The 16,226-nt window shown below is 48.4% G+C and overlaps 1 protein-coding gene across 1 annotated transcript; it reads right to left on the bottom strand.

The window, feature by feature from the left end:
• Positions 1-11,400: 11,400 nt before the first annotated feature.
• On the bottom strand, positions 11,401-15,330 carry Lingo4 (leucine rich repeat and Ig domain containing 4). Its single transcript, XM_027392764.2, has 2 exons — positions 15,266-15,330; positions 11,401-13,192 (listed from the first exon to the last, which is right to left on the bottom strand). The coding sequence occupies exons 1-2, from the start codon at positions 15,328-15,330 to the stop codon at positions 11,401-11,403; spliced, it is 1,857 nt and encodes a 618-aa protein (XP_027248565.1).
• Between the last annotated feature and the right edge of the window lie 896 nt (positions 15,331-16,226).

Below are 16,226 nucleotides of genomic sequence, written 5' to 3'. Positions count from 1 at the left end.
GATGGATCATAAAGACTACTTCATTCCATTCATGTAACAATTAGGGAAGCCTGAGGCTTATAAATATAAGGGGACTTTACTTTACTACGATCACATAGCTGGTCTATCATTTCTAGAATATGCAAGGGGGGGTAATTGTTCTGAAGGCCAATCATGATTGCATCTCCTTGTTGAGGCCCTTCAGTTCTATCAGAACTACAGTCATACAGTTGAAGATTGAATGCATCAGGCTTCCCTTGACTGGATTAGCCATTTTACTGCTCCCCATAATTCTTATTTAATAGCTCTGTCTATTAGAAGAATGAACTGTAAGCAGTAAGTGGGTACACAGACCAATAGATGACTAGAGCAGATAAAGACAATTGATTTTATAAGGGGGCAAAGTCAAGGAGATCATTACAGGTTTCAGAATGGGACACTGATGATTTTTGTCAAGAGAATATCACAAGGGCAGGTTTGTTGAGTGATATCCATTTGAACCAACAGGCGAATCTAACTTCAGATATTACAAATAAATTTGTGCTGCGTTACCGTTGCTATCTTAAGGAATGGGTTAATGAACTCAAACCAGGCAAACAAACAACAATTTTACTTAAACACTGATGAGGACTGAGCCTGGTGTGGAAACACATGCTTATAACCCCAGCACCAAGGAAGTGGAGGCAGAAGGATCTGAAGCCAGGCAATGGCGGCAGAATTTAATCCTAGCAGCCACACTAGTTAGCCATAGAGGCCAGGCAGTGGTGGGACACACCTTTAATCCTAACACGCAGGAGACAGAGGCAGACAGATCTGTTATTTGAAGGCCTCCCTGAACTACACGAAATTGATCCAGTCTAAAACAGAAACAACTCACACAAAGGTTTTTTCAGTATTTGAGATCCCACTCTTTTAATCCCAGCACAAGTTGGGAGACAGGAGCTCAGTGCAGTCAAAGATTTGGTAGAGACAGATGTAGTCTGAGGACAGGATCGCCCCTCAATATGAACATTGATGAGAACTCTCTAGTGGCTGGCCACTTTGCTTCTCAGATCTTCAGCTTTAAGCCCAATATCTGCCACTGGGTTTTTATTAGTAGTGCTACATCTTACAAACAAAGGAAGACTACAGGAAAAAATCAGTTCAAAGTAGGGTATTCTGGCGCTTGCCTGTACTTCCATCTCTCCTGAGGTAAAGGCTGGAGGAGTTCAAAGCCAGCTTGACACAGACCCTGTCACTAAATAAATAACGAAATACCCTGCAGCTGCAAACAGTCATCGGACTAAATTGGGGAAGGTAAAAGGCCCCTTGTTTCAAAAGGAGCCAGTCTAGGAGTGCAAACAGTTGTGGCGAGTGCCCTAGCGGCCACGGGGGCCTAGCCCCTGGGGCCAGAGCCCTTGCTCTGGGTCCAGTTACTATCTCCCAGCACAGCTGCCCCAGACGGTGACCCGTGCAGGACCCCGACACCCGGCCCTCGCCCCACGCGTCCCGCCCTCAATCCAGCACTTCTGCCTCCCAGCTGCCAGGCTGCCCACCACCCAGCCTCTCCCAAGCCCCAAACTCCTCTCTCGAGCTCAGCCTTTACCTTTCGTCCGGAGTCCCGCGCCTTCGCCTCGCACCTCACTCGCGCCGCTATCCGGTCGCTACCACGGCGCAGCAGCCTAGCAGGCGGCTATTTAGCAGCCTCTTGCCCCGCCCCCGAGGCACGCCCGCACCAATCAACGCCTGTCTTGAAGTCTGACCAATCGCGCTCCCACCCCGCAGCCAATCCTTGCACGGGCTGCGGTGAGCGATGGGAGCTGAAATCCAATGACCCGGATGAAAAGTCCGAGCCGGCCCACCTCACTAGCCAGTCAGAGCAGCGGGAAGCAGATGGTGTTAATGGAGCTTGCACCTGCCGAGAATTAAGTAGCCAACTGGAGGATCCTGGAGTCCTCGGATCTCCTCTGAGCTCGGCCTCAACCCGCAAGGGACTTGGATCACTCGTGGGTGTTCCCTGCTCTGTTGAATCCCTTCATTGGCCTGGGGGAAGCCGCTTCGTGGTGGGCTGTGCGGCTCCAATTACCAGTTGAGAATTTCTGTCGGGGCAGTGGTGGCGCACGCCTTTAATCCCGGCAGAGGCTGGCTGATCTCTGTGAGTTCGAGGCCAGCCTGGTCTACAGAGCTACACAGAGAAAACCTGTCTCGAGAAACAAACAAAAAACAAAATTTCTGCCTGGATCCTTCCCCATGCCCATCTTGGCTAGGAGACAGGAAGACAACTACGTTTAAAGGAGTGGAATGGGGGCGGACGCTGCACCGCACTGCGGCCGAGCCCTGGACGCTCCACGAGGACAGAAAGTCACTGTGGCCACCACCCGGGTAAGGGAGCTGCGGGTTGAGCGCACCCGCGGCCCGCTTGCCCTGATCCCGGCCCGCGGAAGGGGGAGGCTTTGGCTGGCAGCAGTTTGCTTGAAACACTGAATTCCAGCCGCTGTCTGGGTCGTTCCCGGACCGTTAGGAACGGTTGGCCCTGCTACCGCCTTCGCACTGTGGCGAGGGCACAATCGCTCCGAGACACCGGGAGATGTTTTGAACTATCATCTGTCATGCCTGGAGCGTGATGAACACTCAATAAATGTTTGTTGAGTGACTACAGCATTGTGTCTGGTCATTCAGAAGTCTTTGGGTCAGTTTTCCCATTATTATTGTTACTATTGTTATTACTGTTATTTTAGAGACAGGTGTTTGGTATGTTGCCCAGGCTGTCCTCAGATTCTGTTTGCTCAGGTTCTTGAGTAGCTGGGAGGTACAGACAAGCTCGACTATCTAGTCATTCAGAAAAATATATTTGCATAAATGATACATGCACCTTCTAGAAGAGTCACAAGAAACAAAAGGTTATTGCAGAAAATGTCTCTTCAGAGGCAACCAGTATAACCAGTTTCTTGGGGAAATTTTCACAAGCCATTCCATAGTTAAAACACATGTAAATGTATTTTTTTACACAGTTGAAAACATGCTATATATATAATTTAGTAACTTTTTATATAATCTATAAAGTTTTTCATAGCAACATTCCTCTGTGCCTCATAGTTCAATCTCAAGATATGACATGAATGTAGATGTATTTAACCAGAACTTTAACATGTTCACTTTCAAACATACTTCACTTTGTATTTAAAAAATTTATTTTTAAGACAAGGTATGTCTATGTAGCCCTTGCTGACTTGGAACTCCCTGTGTAGACCAGTTTTGTTTGTTTGTTTTGTTTTGAGACAGAGACTCTCCATGTAGATCAGGCTGCCCGCCAACTCACAGAGATCCACCTGGGCTTATATCACCATGCTCAAGTTCATTTTGCTTTTACATGACAATATCTCCATGGTAAACACTTAAGAATGAAACAGCTCAAAAGAAGTGTGCCTTATTACTTCATTTGGATGTACACAGCTTTGCAAAGATTTTTCCACCAAGATTTTTCCAATTTTCATTCAATTAACAATATTTGAAAAAGATTTTAGTATTGCTAGATTGTCTTCCACAGATGTTTAAAAAGTTTTGCACCTATCAGGCATTCATGAAAAGGTCCAGTTTGTTTGTTTTTTGAGACAGGGTTTCTCTGTGGCTTTGGAGGCTGTCCTGGAACTAGCTCTTGTAGACCAGGCTGGTCTTGAACTCACAGAGATCCGCCTGCCTTTGCTTCCCGAGTGTTGGGATTAAAGGTGTTTGACACCACCACCCAGTTGAAGGACCAGTTTGATAGCATACTTAAACCACATGTTGTCGCATATCTTGATTTTTTTTGACAATCTGATAGTGGAAATTATGTCATTGCAATTTTATTTTTCATTTTATTATAAGTAGGGTTGCATGTAATGTGCTATGTGCAATTGTATTTTTTTGCAAATTGGTCACATGCTTTATTAATATTTTAGTGGTTATTGAATCATATTTGTTCATTGTACATTAATGTACAATGCACATTGCACATTTTTCCAGTTTATTCTGTCTTTCATTTTTATTTAAATAATTTTTTATTTTTATGATTGAGTGTTTTGCCTACATGCACGTTTGTGCACCATGTATGTGCCTGGTGCTCACAGAGGCCAGAAGAGGGCTTTGGATCCCCCAGAACTGGAGTGATGGGTGGTTGTGAGCTGTCATGTGGGTGCTGGTAACTGAATCATGGTACTCTGGAAGAGCAGCCAGTACTTTTAACTGATAAGCAATCTCTCCAAACCCTATTTTATGTAATTTCAAACTGTTTATGGTTTTGCTGTACAACAGCTCTGTGTGTGTGTGTGTGTGTGTGTGTGTGTGTGTGTGTGTGTGTGATATGTGCATGCTTGTATGGGTGCATATGTGTGTTTGCAGGTGTACCGTACTTCTGGCAGCGCTGGGGGACAGAGGTCAGACATAGGACCCAGACACCTTACTCAACCACCCCCCCTTTTTTTAAGGCCAGGTTTCTCCCTGAACCTGGAGTGTCAGGGCCCATAAAAGCAGCTTTGCTTTATCTTGACTTAAGGTCAGAGAGTTCAAATCTAGCCTTACTCTTCCAAGGTTAAACTCAGAAAACCTAAAGATCTAAGGCAGGGCTACTGTAGGATGTTTGGTCTTAGGGGTGGACCTCTTATTTTAATAACAATAGACTTGGTCTGAGGTGTGGTTACTCTTAACCCTCACATCTGGATAGTTAGAGATTTAGTCTAAGGCATGGTTACCAAATGTTTGGAGAATTAAGGAAGAAAGTCTGTTTCTTCCTTGTATCTTGATAAAGAAGTCTTTTGTCATTTTCCCTTTTTTGGTTGGGGTACTTAAGAATGTTGAAGAATAAACATGGGACATTCAATGTTAACTGGATTGCCCTCCTGAGTCTATTCTGTGTCTATTTCTTCTAAGCATCTTTACATGCTGTTTCTCAATCCACACCCAACATTACCAGTGTTGCCAGAAGCCACTCACAAGTCCCCTTCCCATCACTATTTCCCTCAAGAGGGAGTCACTCTTTTGTGTCTGGCTTCATTGGTTCAGATTATTTCAATGAGATCCAACCTTATAATATATAAATTGTGTTCCTTCTCCTTGCTGTGTCATATTACATTGTGAGAATTTCCCACAATTTACCTTACTCTTTTATTGATGTCATTTTTGATTGAAATCACCTTTTGTTTTGTTTTGTTTTGCTTTTTGAGACAGGGTCTCTCTCTCTCTCTCTCTCTCTCTCTCTCTCTCTCTCTCTCTCTCTCTCTCGTTTTTGTTTTTGTTTTTTTCGAGACAGGGTTTCTCTGTATTGCTTTGGAGCTTGTCCTGGAACTAGCTCTTGTAGACCAGGCTGGCCTCGAATTCACAGAGATACACCTGCCTCTGCCTCCTGAGTGCTGGGATTAAAGGTGTGTGCTACCAACATCAGGCCATTGTTGTATTTATAATATAGAATCTTCCTGTAAGTTAAGTCTTGGATGTCCCATTTTGTGTTTTAAAGTCTTCATCTTGTAGTATTTACATGTATTTTAAGATTTTTTCCTAGCAGCTGGGTGGTGCAACGCCTTTAATCTCAGCAGCACTCAGAAGGCAGAGGCAGGCAGATCTCTGTGAGTTTGCGTCTACAAGAGCTAGTTCCAGGACAGGCTCCAAAGCTACACAGAAAAACCCTGCCTCGAAAAACCAAAAAAATTATATATATATATTACATTATATATATATATATATATTACAAAAAATATATATATATATTCCTAGGTATATGAATGCCATGATTACTATAGATAAAATATAGTTAAATATATTTTATATATTTTCATGTGTATGTAGTTATGTTCATATGAATTTGGGTAGCTGTGGAGTTACAGGCAGTAGTGAGCCACCTAACATGAGCACTAGGATCTGAATTCAGGTTCTCTGCAAATATAGCAAACACTCTTAACTTATCTCTCTAGTTTCCCCTTTACATTTTTGTTTTTGATTAAATAATTAAGTAGTTTATTTATTGTGAGGTTGTGGGTAAGTGCATGCCATGGTGTGACTGTGGCAGTCAAAAAATGTGTTTGTGTTTTTTTTTTGTGTGTGTGTGTGTGTGTGTTTGTGTTTTCTTGAATGATTGTGGTATATGTGTGGCTGGTTAGAGAACAACTTGTAGGCCACCCTGGTTTACAAATTGAGTTCCAGGACAGCCAGGACTGTTACACAGAGAAACCCTGTCTGGAAAAGCCAAACCAAACCAAACCAAACCAAACTAAACTAAACCAAACCAAACCAAAACTTGTGAGTGTTCTTCCTTCTACCATACAGGTCCAGGGATCAAATTGGGTTGTCAGGCTGGACGTTGGTGGGTGCATGCCTTTAATCCCAGCACTAAGGAGGCAGAGGCAGGCCGATCTCTGTGAGTTTGAGGCCAGCCTGGTCTACAGAGCGAGTGCCAGGACAGCCTCCAAAGCCACAGAGAAACCCTGTCTCAAAAAACAACAAAAACAACAAAAACAACAACAACAAACAAATTGGGTTGTCAGGCTTGGCAGCAATTGCCATTACCTAGGAAATAGCCACTATAGCTATTTTTAATTTAAAAAGGTGGAGTATTTATTTCCGAGACAGGGTTTCTCTGTGTAGCTTTGGAGCCTATCCTGGCACGGCACTCACACTGTAGACCAGGCTGGCCTCGAACTCACAGAGATCCTCCTGCCTCTGCCTCCTGAGTGCTGGGATTAAAGACGTGTGCCACCAATACCCGGCTTAAAAAGGTGGAGTATTTAAATCCAAGGAATACAGAGAAACCCTGTCTCTAAAAACCAACCAACCAACCAAACAAACAAAAACAAACAAAAAACCCCTAAAATTATAACACAGGAAGACTGTCTTAACATGTTTTTAAATTTATTTAATAACGTGTGTGTGAGAGTGTGGCCATGTCCCTGCTACTGCATGTGTGTTAGAGATCAACTTGTGACAGTCGTTTCCCTCCTTTTACCTTATGGGTCCCGTAGATTGAACCCAGGTCACATCAGTCTTTACCTGCTAAGCTATCTTTCCAGCCCTGGAGGGACTCCTTAATCAGGGTAATAACAATTCAGGTGTTACTGCTCCTCAAGGGGTTCCTGTCTCACTGTCTGGGTAAGGAATTTGGGGAGCAGAAGGAATAAGTGAAATGCTTTCAAACTCACTCCCAGATCACTGACTTTTGGATTGGTCATCTCATTTCTCTCAGGAACACAAATCAGGATTGAAGTTGTGAGATGCTGGATTGGATAAATTGTGATCTCTTTACTTTCTAGCTCCTTTTAAAAAGCTTCTCTTTCCTTGAAAAGCTTCTGAACAGGTTTCAGGATGTTGTAGGTAAAGTGAGTTAAAGTCTGGGCAGCCTGGGCTTCAATGGACAGGTGTTTGTAATCAGTAAGCCAAACCAGAAAGCTGGCATTAGGGTTTGGGGTCTGGCTCAGTTAAGAGTTCATACTGCTCTTCTGGAGCAGTTCCCAGCACCCTTCCTAGGCCACTCACAGCCATCTATAACTACAGATTCAGGGCAGTCCACGGCCCCTGGCACCTGTGGGCACTTGCATTCTCATGCACATGCCCATACAGTGACATGTATTAAAAAAAAAAAAAAGCCAACTTTGGATAGCATGGGGTTCTCAAAGGTAGCCTGGCTTCCGAGCTCCAGCTCAGCATTCCCTTCCCCAGCCACATGTGACTGGTCCTTTCAACTGATACTGTGTTGTGTAAGCCGTTGAAAGCAGCATTTATCTCTCCTTTTGCCCCGCTGTGGGAGTCACAGCTTCCTCATCAGTCAAATCTCTGCCAGAAACTAGTAATAGATACCAGGAGGCTTACTTGTGTCATTTCTGCTGGCGCTGCTGTCTTGTCTTTATACCAGATTGATCAGGTGTCTCAGCCTCCTCTACCACCACACTTGAAAGGCTTCCTTCTTGGTTTCCTTTACAAAGCAGTTTGAAGGAACAGAATTTGTGGGATGCTATTCTGAGATATTGTCCAGTCTGAGTTATCTTCATGTCCCACCCAGAGGCCTTTACCTGTCCCTGAGAGTTGAGGGCTGGTAGCAGGGCAAAGGGACTGCCTGCCATAGCACCTGCTGTAGCACTTCTGTTACACTGTGACCCTTTTGTCTTTGTTTTTAATGAATGGGCAGGAGGGGGGGATAGCAAAGGCAGCCTGCTCACCTCAGCTTTACTCCTGCTTTACTTCCAAGACCCAAGACCTTAACCTGCACTCCATGGGGTCTGTGATGGCTTTGGGTGCCTGGATAATGGGCAACATTTTCCATCATCGCTTACACCCCGTAGTCTCAAGAGAAGTCTGACTCAAAGGTGAGGGTGCTGCTTTGCAGGGTTTTCACCCTTGAACAGAATCCAGCATAGCACAGAAAAGCCAGAAATCAGAACTTAGAGAAATCCATCTACCAGGGACTGATATGCCAGAGTGCTGAAATAGTCCCAGAGGGCTTTGGATCTGTAGTTCTGTCAGCCTAGAAGTTTTGATGCTCTTTCAAAACAGAAAGAAGGTCCTTTCCAGTGGGTGTTGGCAAAAGCTGGGCAGGGTGAGTGGAGTCAAATGACCTGGTTGTTCTAACATACTGGAAGCCTTTCTTTAAACTAAGAGGTTTCTGAAGTTAGAACCCCTGAAAGATCCATGTTTTAATCATGATAAAATTCTTTTCTGGGAGACACAGGCATTCCCTTTCCATCTGTCTGATGCCCGGAATTTCTGGTCTTTTTCGCAGCCCTTGAGGCAGACTACTAAGAAGACAGGGAGAAGAAAGGAAAAACAGTGTCCTGAGTCAAGCACATCAGTTACAGAAGAGAAGCCAGAATCAACAGCTGGACCCATATCCCCTTAACATTGGAGTGCGTAGGATAGGAAATGTCCCTTTTCTCACGATTTCATGTCATACAACTGAGAGGCTCTGAGAAAAGTCTTACAAGAGTGTAACAGAGACTATGTGATATAGCAGAAATGGTAACCTTTGTGTCAGTCACTTCTGAGTTCAAGTACACTTGAACAACTTAATCTAATTTATCTTTAGGCTTGATATGAGGATTAAACACACACACACACACACACACACACACACACACACACACACACACACACACCCTAACCTGTGCAATCAGCTGAGCTAAGAGCACCCTCTCTCCAGGCGAAGGTCAGATAAAGAACTGACTTGCAGATTACCAGAAAAGCTGTGAGAGTGCTCAACACAGTGACCTTAAATGAACGGGCTTCACTTCTCCAAGGCTTCCTGGGAAAGCTATGCAAGAATAAGGATTGGTGTGCCAGACTTTGTCGATACCCCATGGGAAGGAAGCCTTACCCTCTCTCTCTGAGAAGTTGATGAGGGGTGGGATGGGGGGAAGGGGAGGAGCAGAAGAAGGGGAGGGAGTGGACAGTTTGGTATGTAAAATGAGAAAAGATTGTTTTAAAATAAGAATAAGGATTGGGGTGTAGGTGGGGTGGGCATGGTGTCCCATGCTTTCGAGGCAGAGGCACACCTCTGTGAGTTTAAAGTCAATCTGGTCTACATATTGAGTTGCAGGCCAGCCAGTAAGACTTTGTTTTAAAAGGGGGGGCTGGGGGTGGGCAGAGTTGGGAGGGAGGCTGGAGAGATGCTCAGTGGTTAAGAGCACTTGTTGCTCTTGTAGAGGACCGGGGTTTGGTTACCAGCACCCAGATGTTGGCTCACAGCCACGTGAAACTCCAGTTCCAGGGATCTAGTGTCCTCTTCTGGCTTCTGTGGGCACCAAGTACGCACGTGGTACACATATATACATGCCGACACTCATACATACACATAAAATAGAAAAGATAACTCTTAGAATCAGGGTAGTAGGGAGCAAACCACAGGCATCTCCCAGGTCCCAACCTAACAAGCTGCTGGTAGAAGATGAGGGAGAGGAGGTTGCCTAAATGCTCTTTGGACTGTGAGGGCATGGAGCAGCTTGGGGGTCTTAGGGTTGCCTGTTTCTCAAGCCTTGCTCTATAAACACCTAAACTCTCACAGCCACTTCTCCACTGCTCCCAAGTGCTTGTGCGCTTGTGTCCTCTCAGTGCAGCTTTGCTGGCTCAGTGCCACCAGCTGCGCTCACCTGTCAGGGACAGTTTGAGCTGGGAATCTTGCAGTGAATGGAGTCTCCTCCTAGCAAGGCAACAGCAGCCACAAGAAAGCTCATGGTGTGAGGTGGGCAGGGACTCAGCAAGGAGGAAGGAAACTAAGGACACTGGGTAGATGCTGCAGCCAAGAGAAAAAGGCTCGCTAGGGCTGCACGACTCACCATTTGTCAGTCCCTCCTCCTGTCCTCCCTACCCCCCTTTCCTCCTCCCCTTCTGATGCTGAAGCTGCCACTGTCTAGAGCACCCAGCATCTCTGTGCTTTGGAGCTCGACTCCGCCCTCTGTTGGAAGCGCAAGTAGCAGTCAGCAATTCTACCTCTCACTCCACGTCCTCTTTGAGGTGACATTTATCCAGGGACAGCTTCCCACTAGGGCCATACTGAATCCAGATTGGGGAGCTGAGGCTGGTGTGAAGCATCCAGGCAGCTGCTGCCCTCTTGCCTCCACTTCTCACTGTGGCTTACAGAGCCCCATCCTTGCCCCCAGCTGCACATTCTTGTGTTTGTTAGCCTTTCTCTAGGCGTTTCCCTCTGGCTTTCCCCTTGCCAAGCATGCTTGGGACCTGTAACACTGGAATACCGAAGATGTGAAATAGGAGGTTTCTGTATAGGGATCCCTTCAAAGGTGGGGGAATCTTGTCTTCTTTGGCCCTAGAAAGAAGAGTAAAGGGAAAAGTGGAGGCTGGATGATCAATAGCTGAAATGGGAGGAAGGGAAAGAAGTAGTCTGAAGTAAATAAAGTTCCCGAGATCATGATTCATTTTTGTTGCCACTGTGGTGGCTTCGGCAGTCAGTAAGGTGGTAGAGGCTCCTGCCTCCCAGCAGAGTGCCATAGTGTAATCAGGCCACACTCCCAGGCATCCTCTGAATCCTTGGCTCTAGTTCCTTCTTGCACCCAGGGGTGCTGCTGGATTTGGTACTGGGTAGCAGAAAAGAAAGGGAGAATGCCTGCCAGATGAGTGGACTCTAAGAAGTTTGTGGCACTTCTGAAGTAATTTTACGGTTGTGTTTGGCAACTGGTCCTGAATACTAAAGGATACATGTGTGAAGAGGGGACTGAAGCCATGCATTTCTTTTCTGTCTGGTGTGGGGGTGCCAAGTGAGGCTTGTCTTGGCGATAAGGCCTGTATCAATAGCTCCCTGGGGCCCTCGGCAAGAGGTGACATTGCTGTCTTCAGACTACAGCAGCTTTCAGAATGCAGTGACAGCTGTAGGAGGCTGTGTTGTCTGACATGAAGCTGTGGTTCAAGAGACTTTAGTCCTCCCTCTCCTTTGGCTTCTGAGGTGGACTTGGGTAGTCTTCAGCATGGGAGAAAAGATCAGAACAGCTTGGCAGTGACCCGGTTACCCCCAGAGCTCTTATCCCCAGAGGGCCGAGGTGCCACAAAATCAAAAGCCATGTGATGCTTGACCCGGCCCTTGCCCTTACTCCAAAGAGCGATCAGACCGAAGCAGAGGGTCACTGAGGTGAGGAAGGGGAGAAAACCCACTGCCAGCACCATAGCCACACCCCTGCTGTCCAGAAAGAAAGGTCCTGGGATCCCTGGCATGGTGATGTTGGGGTCAGAGAGAGTACCATTTGGTGGTTCAACTTGGATAACTTCCAGCCAGGTCCTGAGGGAGTCATTCCCAGCAACATTGCTGACCACACAGACATAGGCCCCCTTGTCCCGAAGCTGCACAGAGCGAATCTCCAGTGTGCCATCCTCCAGGACCCGTACTCTCCCAGCTCTTCCCAGCCAAGCTCCTTGAGGCCTCATCCAGGAGACAGTGGGCGCTGGATCTCCATCTCCAGAACAGGAGAAAACAGCTTGCCCTCCCTCCTCCGCAATGACCCACCGAGGCCCTGACTTCCGGATCAGGGCTGGTTTGCAGGTGAAGTGGCCTGGAGGCAGGATGTCTGAAAACTCCCTTAGGCTCTTCCCTTGGACATGCTGGGGGCCAGCACAAGCAGGGGGGGACGTGCCAAAGTCCAGGTGGTGGCGGAGGCGGAGCAGCCAGAGGAGGCGGCAATCACAGGTTAGGGGGTTACCAGACAGCCTCAGGGTGACCAGTTTATCAGGAGAAGGGAAGGCTGTTTCCTCTAGAGTCTGAAGAGCGTTGTCTGCTACATCCAGCAAGTGGAAGGCAGTCAGGCCGTGGAAGGCATGGGCAGCGATGGAAGTGAGACAGGCCCCCGACAGCCTGAGCTCCTGGAGCCGGATCAGGGGGCTAAGCCTTCGGGCTGGGATGGCTGAGATAGGATTCTGAGATAGATCCAAGACCCTGAGGAAGCTCAGGTGGTACAGTGCTTGGAAGGGCACTGAGCTCAGATTGCAGCGGGTGATGGCCAGGGTGCTCAGATTGAGCCCAAGCAGGCTCCCTGGGTCCAGGGCCTCCAGAGATGGCCAGTGGTGGATCTCCAGCTCCTTTAGCTGCCCGAGCCCTCGAAGTGCCCCAGCTGGCAGCCTCTCAATATCCAGTTCTCGTAGCCTAAGAGCTACTAGTGCTGGGAGCTGGGCAAGTGCTAGGCCAGGCACTGTGCTGAGGTTGCAGCGTTCCAGGGTGAGGGTACTTAATTTGGCCAGCCCTGCAAAGGCCCCAGGAGCCACAAACACCAGGTGATTGTCTCCAACCTCCAGCTGCTGGAGGCTGCCTAGCTCAGCAAAAGCCCCATCTAGGAAGAGGACAATCTGATTGAGGCGGAGGTCCAGCAGTGTGAGAGCAGACAGACCTGAGAAGATCCCAGGGCCCACAATTCTCAGTCGATTGCCCTGGAGCCTCAGAGTGAGTAGACTTTGTAAGCCATGGAAGGCCCCAGGCTCAAGGGTAGAGAGCTGATTGTAGCTGAGGTCCAGTTCTTGGAGCTGGCCCAATCGGGAGAGCATGCCCCGCTGAAGCCCCCACAGGCGGTTTCCACTCAGGTCCAGGAGTTCTGTGTCCAAAGGAAGCCCTCCAGGGACAGCGTCCAGTCGCCTATGGGCACAGAGTACTGCCCGGGTCTGGGAAGTGCAGTCACACACAGTAGGGCAGCTACTGATGCTCCCTCCAGGTAGGAGGAGCAGGAAAAGGAGTGGGGACCAGGGGAGCCAGGCTTGCTTTGGAGCTGTGGCTGCGTCCATTCCCTGAGGCCTGGAATAGATGATGATATGGCCTTTTTTGGAAAGTGGCTTTAGATGATGGCGACCCTGTACTCCCCTGAGCCTCCTTAAAGGGGAGGAAAAGTGGTCTGTTGTCTCGAGCTTGCCAGCAAGTGTGCCACACATCTGGGAAAACCTGTATCACCTCCCTGGGGCTTCTTAAGGCTCCTCTTGTGGGGAAATCTGTCCTATGCAGTTCTGGATAACCAGCCATGAACTTCCTGTGCATGGCTCAGGGCCCAGGCTCTGGGAGAGCCAATATTGGTATCCCCAGAATGTTTGTGGGGATGACAAGCCTCACTGTATATTAGCTATGGAACAGAGTACAGGGGCACTGGATGACAAGACTGGGGATCCCTTACAAGAGCCCCCAGGACAGCACCTCTCCCTTTATAGAGGGGTTGGGATGTGGAAACTATGTAAATGGTGCTGAGATTTTGCATGGGGTCCTCAGCCTTGGACTACACCTCTATCCTCCCTTAGTGGTGTTTTGAGTCTCATTTGTATGTGCATCTGAAGAAAGCTTTGCCCCCTTTCCACCTGAGCTGCCCGAGAGACAAGGAAGCATGGATAAAGAGGGAGAGACAGCAATGACCAGATGCCATGGGTGGGGAGGCAGAGAGCCACTGGCAAGCATAGGGGACACCTGGATACAAGCAGTGCATAGCACCCATCTATATAAAGTGGGACTCTGGGTACCAGAAGCCTGGCCAGTATCAGCAGATGGTGACCATGATAACTGTGGGAAGCTGGACAAGGTGACAGAGATAGAGATGTCTTAACTGTCCAGTGCCCCTGCTTGCCTTGCTACTGCAATAGGGACCTCAAAGAGGAGGAATAGTAGAGCTAGAAAGAGATGGCAGAGGGACAGGAGCAGGACAAGCTGACATCCTGCAGGCTACCTGCTGTGTTTCCCCTAGCTGAAGGTCCTGCACCTCTGGACTTTGGGGCCTCAAGCCTTCTGCTGCATGTCCTATTTACTTCCATGTGGGACACAGGAGGGGCTGTTAGGAGATGCGACTTCCTGCTCTTCCTGCACTCTTGGAGAATCGTTCTGGAGATTCTTCTCTAGCCACTTCAGAGGACCAAAGCAGTTGGGAAACCATGGATGCCAAGTTGAATCCTCAGTAAGGAGGATAGACGAAAGAGCAGGAGATGAGGGATGCAGGGAAACTGTTATGGGGTGACTTGGGGAGGGGGAGAGTGACAAGGGACAATGGCTGCTAAATTTTGACCCTTCTGACCCCCTCCCAGAACAACAGGCATCTCTGGGGTGCTATGAATTCTCAGCCTCTCCTCTCCCTGTGCCTGTTCTGGGAAGTCCACCTGACAGCTAGCTCTTCATCACTGTTGCTGCAGTTCCTGCTCATTCCTTTGCTCTGCATTCAGCAAAAGTGCAGTGAAGCATGTGTGCCAGCTCCCTCCTTCCTGCTTCCATGAGTTTCCTCTTTGTCCCCAAAGCCTTCTGGCTCAGTGGCTGGGGAACTTTGGGTTAACATCTTTTATTTATAAGGTGGCTAATTTAATCAGAGTCTTACTTTCTTATCCTCTGTGGCTACAGGACTGGCCTCTGGGCACTTTGCAGGAAGAGACAGATATTACAGAAGCCCTTTCTCTCCTTCTAGGGTCTGGAGTCTGGGGCATTGCCCCCTCAGGGATATGGAGCTTTCTTCTTGTCTCTGTGTGACAACCACAGACCCAGAGGAACACATATCCACTTTAAAAGCACACCTGATTGAGGCACGGAGACCTGCATGGGGAGGGGTCACTTAGGAGAGAGATTTTTCGAGTATCCACATTGACTGTAGGGGGGAAAAACCCTTTCTAGAGGTAGAAGCAACACTAGGGAGAAGGAGGGGTGGTCTCCTTGGAGTCCCCCCACCAGGGTTATCTGGGACATTTTAGTTTTCCAATCACAGCCCTGTGGGGCAGGGTGAATGGTTGACTGGGGCGGAGGGTGCGCAAGCTCCCTTTCCTTTACAGGCACACTTAGCCTGGCCTTGTCTTTGAGAAAGCCACGGGAAAGGGCAGCTGAGACTTCCGCAAAGAGGGCAGGGGCACTTACCGGAGAAGCTGGAGGCTGGCATCAAGTTGGGCGCTGCATCTCTCTGGGGCTGGGGTCTGTCCCATCCGAGCTGCACCTTGGCCCCTCCACCTCCCCTGTTGTGTGTGACTCTCCACTCCCCACTGCCAAGCCGCCTGCAGCGTCAGCCGGCTGGCGGGACTGCTGCGGCTGCCGCCGCCGCTACTGCTACTGTGGCCTCGCTGCCAAGACCAAGGGAGAGAAAGGAGCCAGAAAGCATTTCTCCTTCTCTCTCTCTCTCTCTCTCTCTCTCTCTCTCTCTCTCTCTCTCTCTCTCTCTCTCTCTCTCTCTCTCTCTCTCTCTCTCTCTCTCTCTCTCTCTTTTTAAATCAGTTGTCTGCAGCAACTCTGTTGGTGCAAAATAAAGCAACCAGGGAGGGTTGCAGCAAGGGTCACTATGGGATGACAGAATGGGGGAAATGAAGACAGGGACCCTGGGGCAGGGCAGGGCAGGCAGGAGCAGGGGCAGGGGCAGGGGCAGGGGCAGGGGCAGGGGCAGGGGCAGGGTCTGCCACTGAGACTTCCTGGGAAGCTTGAAAGAGTTCTGACATCCTGGTTCCTCCTGGGGAGCTAGAGAGCTCCCGGGACGCCACTTCACAGCTTCTAGTCTTTTAGATGCAGGGTAATTCTGTGCAGTCTCTAAATCTAAACGGGCCTGTGGGTATCATCTGTCAGAAGTTCTCAGTCCAGAATGTCTTCCTGCAGCTTGGTTTGACATTCCTCCAATGCTGGGGATCTGAGCATCAGTTTCCAAGTCTCCCTGGGGACTGCTTAGTTTGCAGAAGAATCTGAGGGGGCTAAAATTCCTATAAAACAGATGGATTGCTGGCTTGACACAGAAACAAGACTGAAGAGTAGGGGTGTATCCTGGGCAGTCACATTCAAGTCTCCCACCAACACATGTGCCCTGCACCCTTGCACAAGTACACACACACACACACAC

The sequence above is a fragment of the Cricetulus griseus genome (genome assembly GCF_003668045.3).
Source record: "Cricetulus griseus strain 17A/GY chromosome 1 unlocalized genomic scaffold, alternate assembly CriGri-PICRH-1.0 chr1_0, whole genome shotgun sequence".
NCBI lineage: Eukaryota > Metazoa > Chordata > Mammalia > Rodentia > Cricetidae > Cricetulus > Cricetulus griseus.
This window is presented reverse-complemented; position numbering and strand designations above follow the sequence as displayed.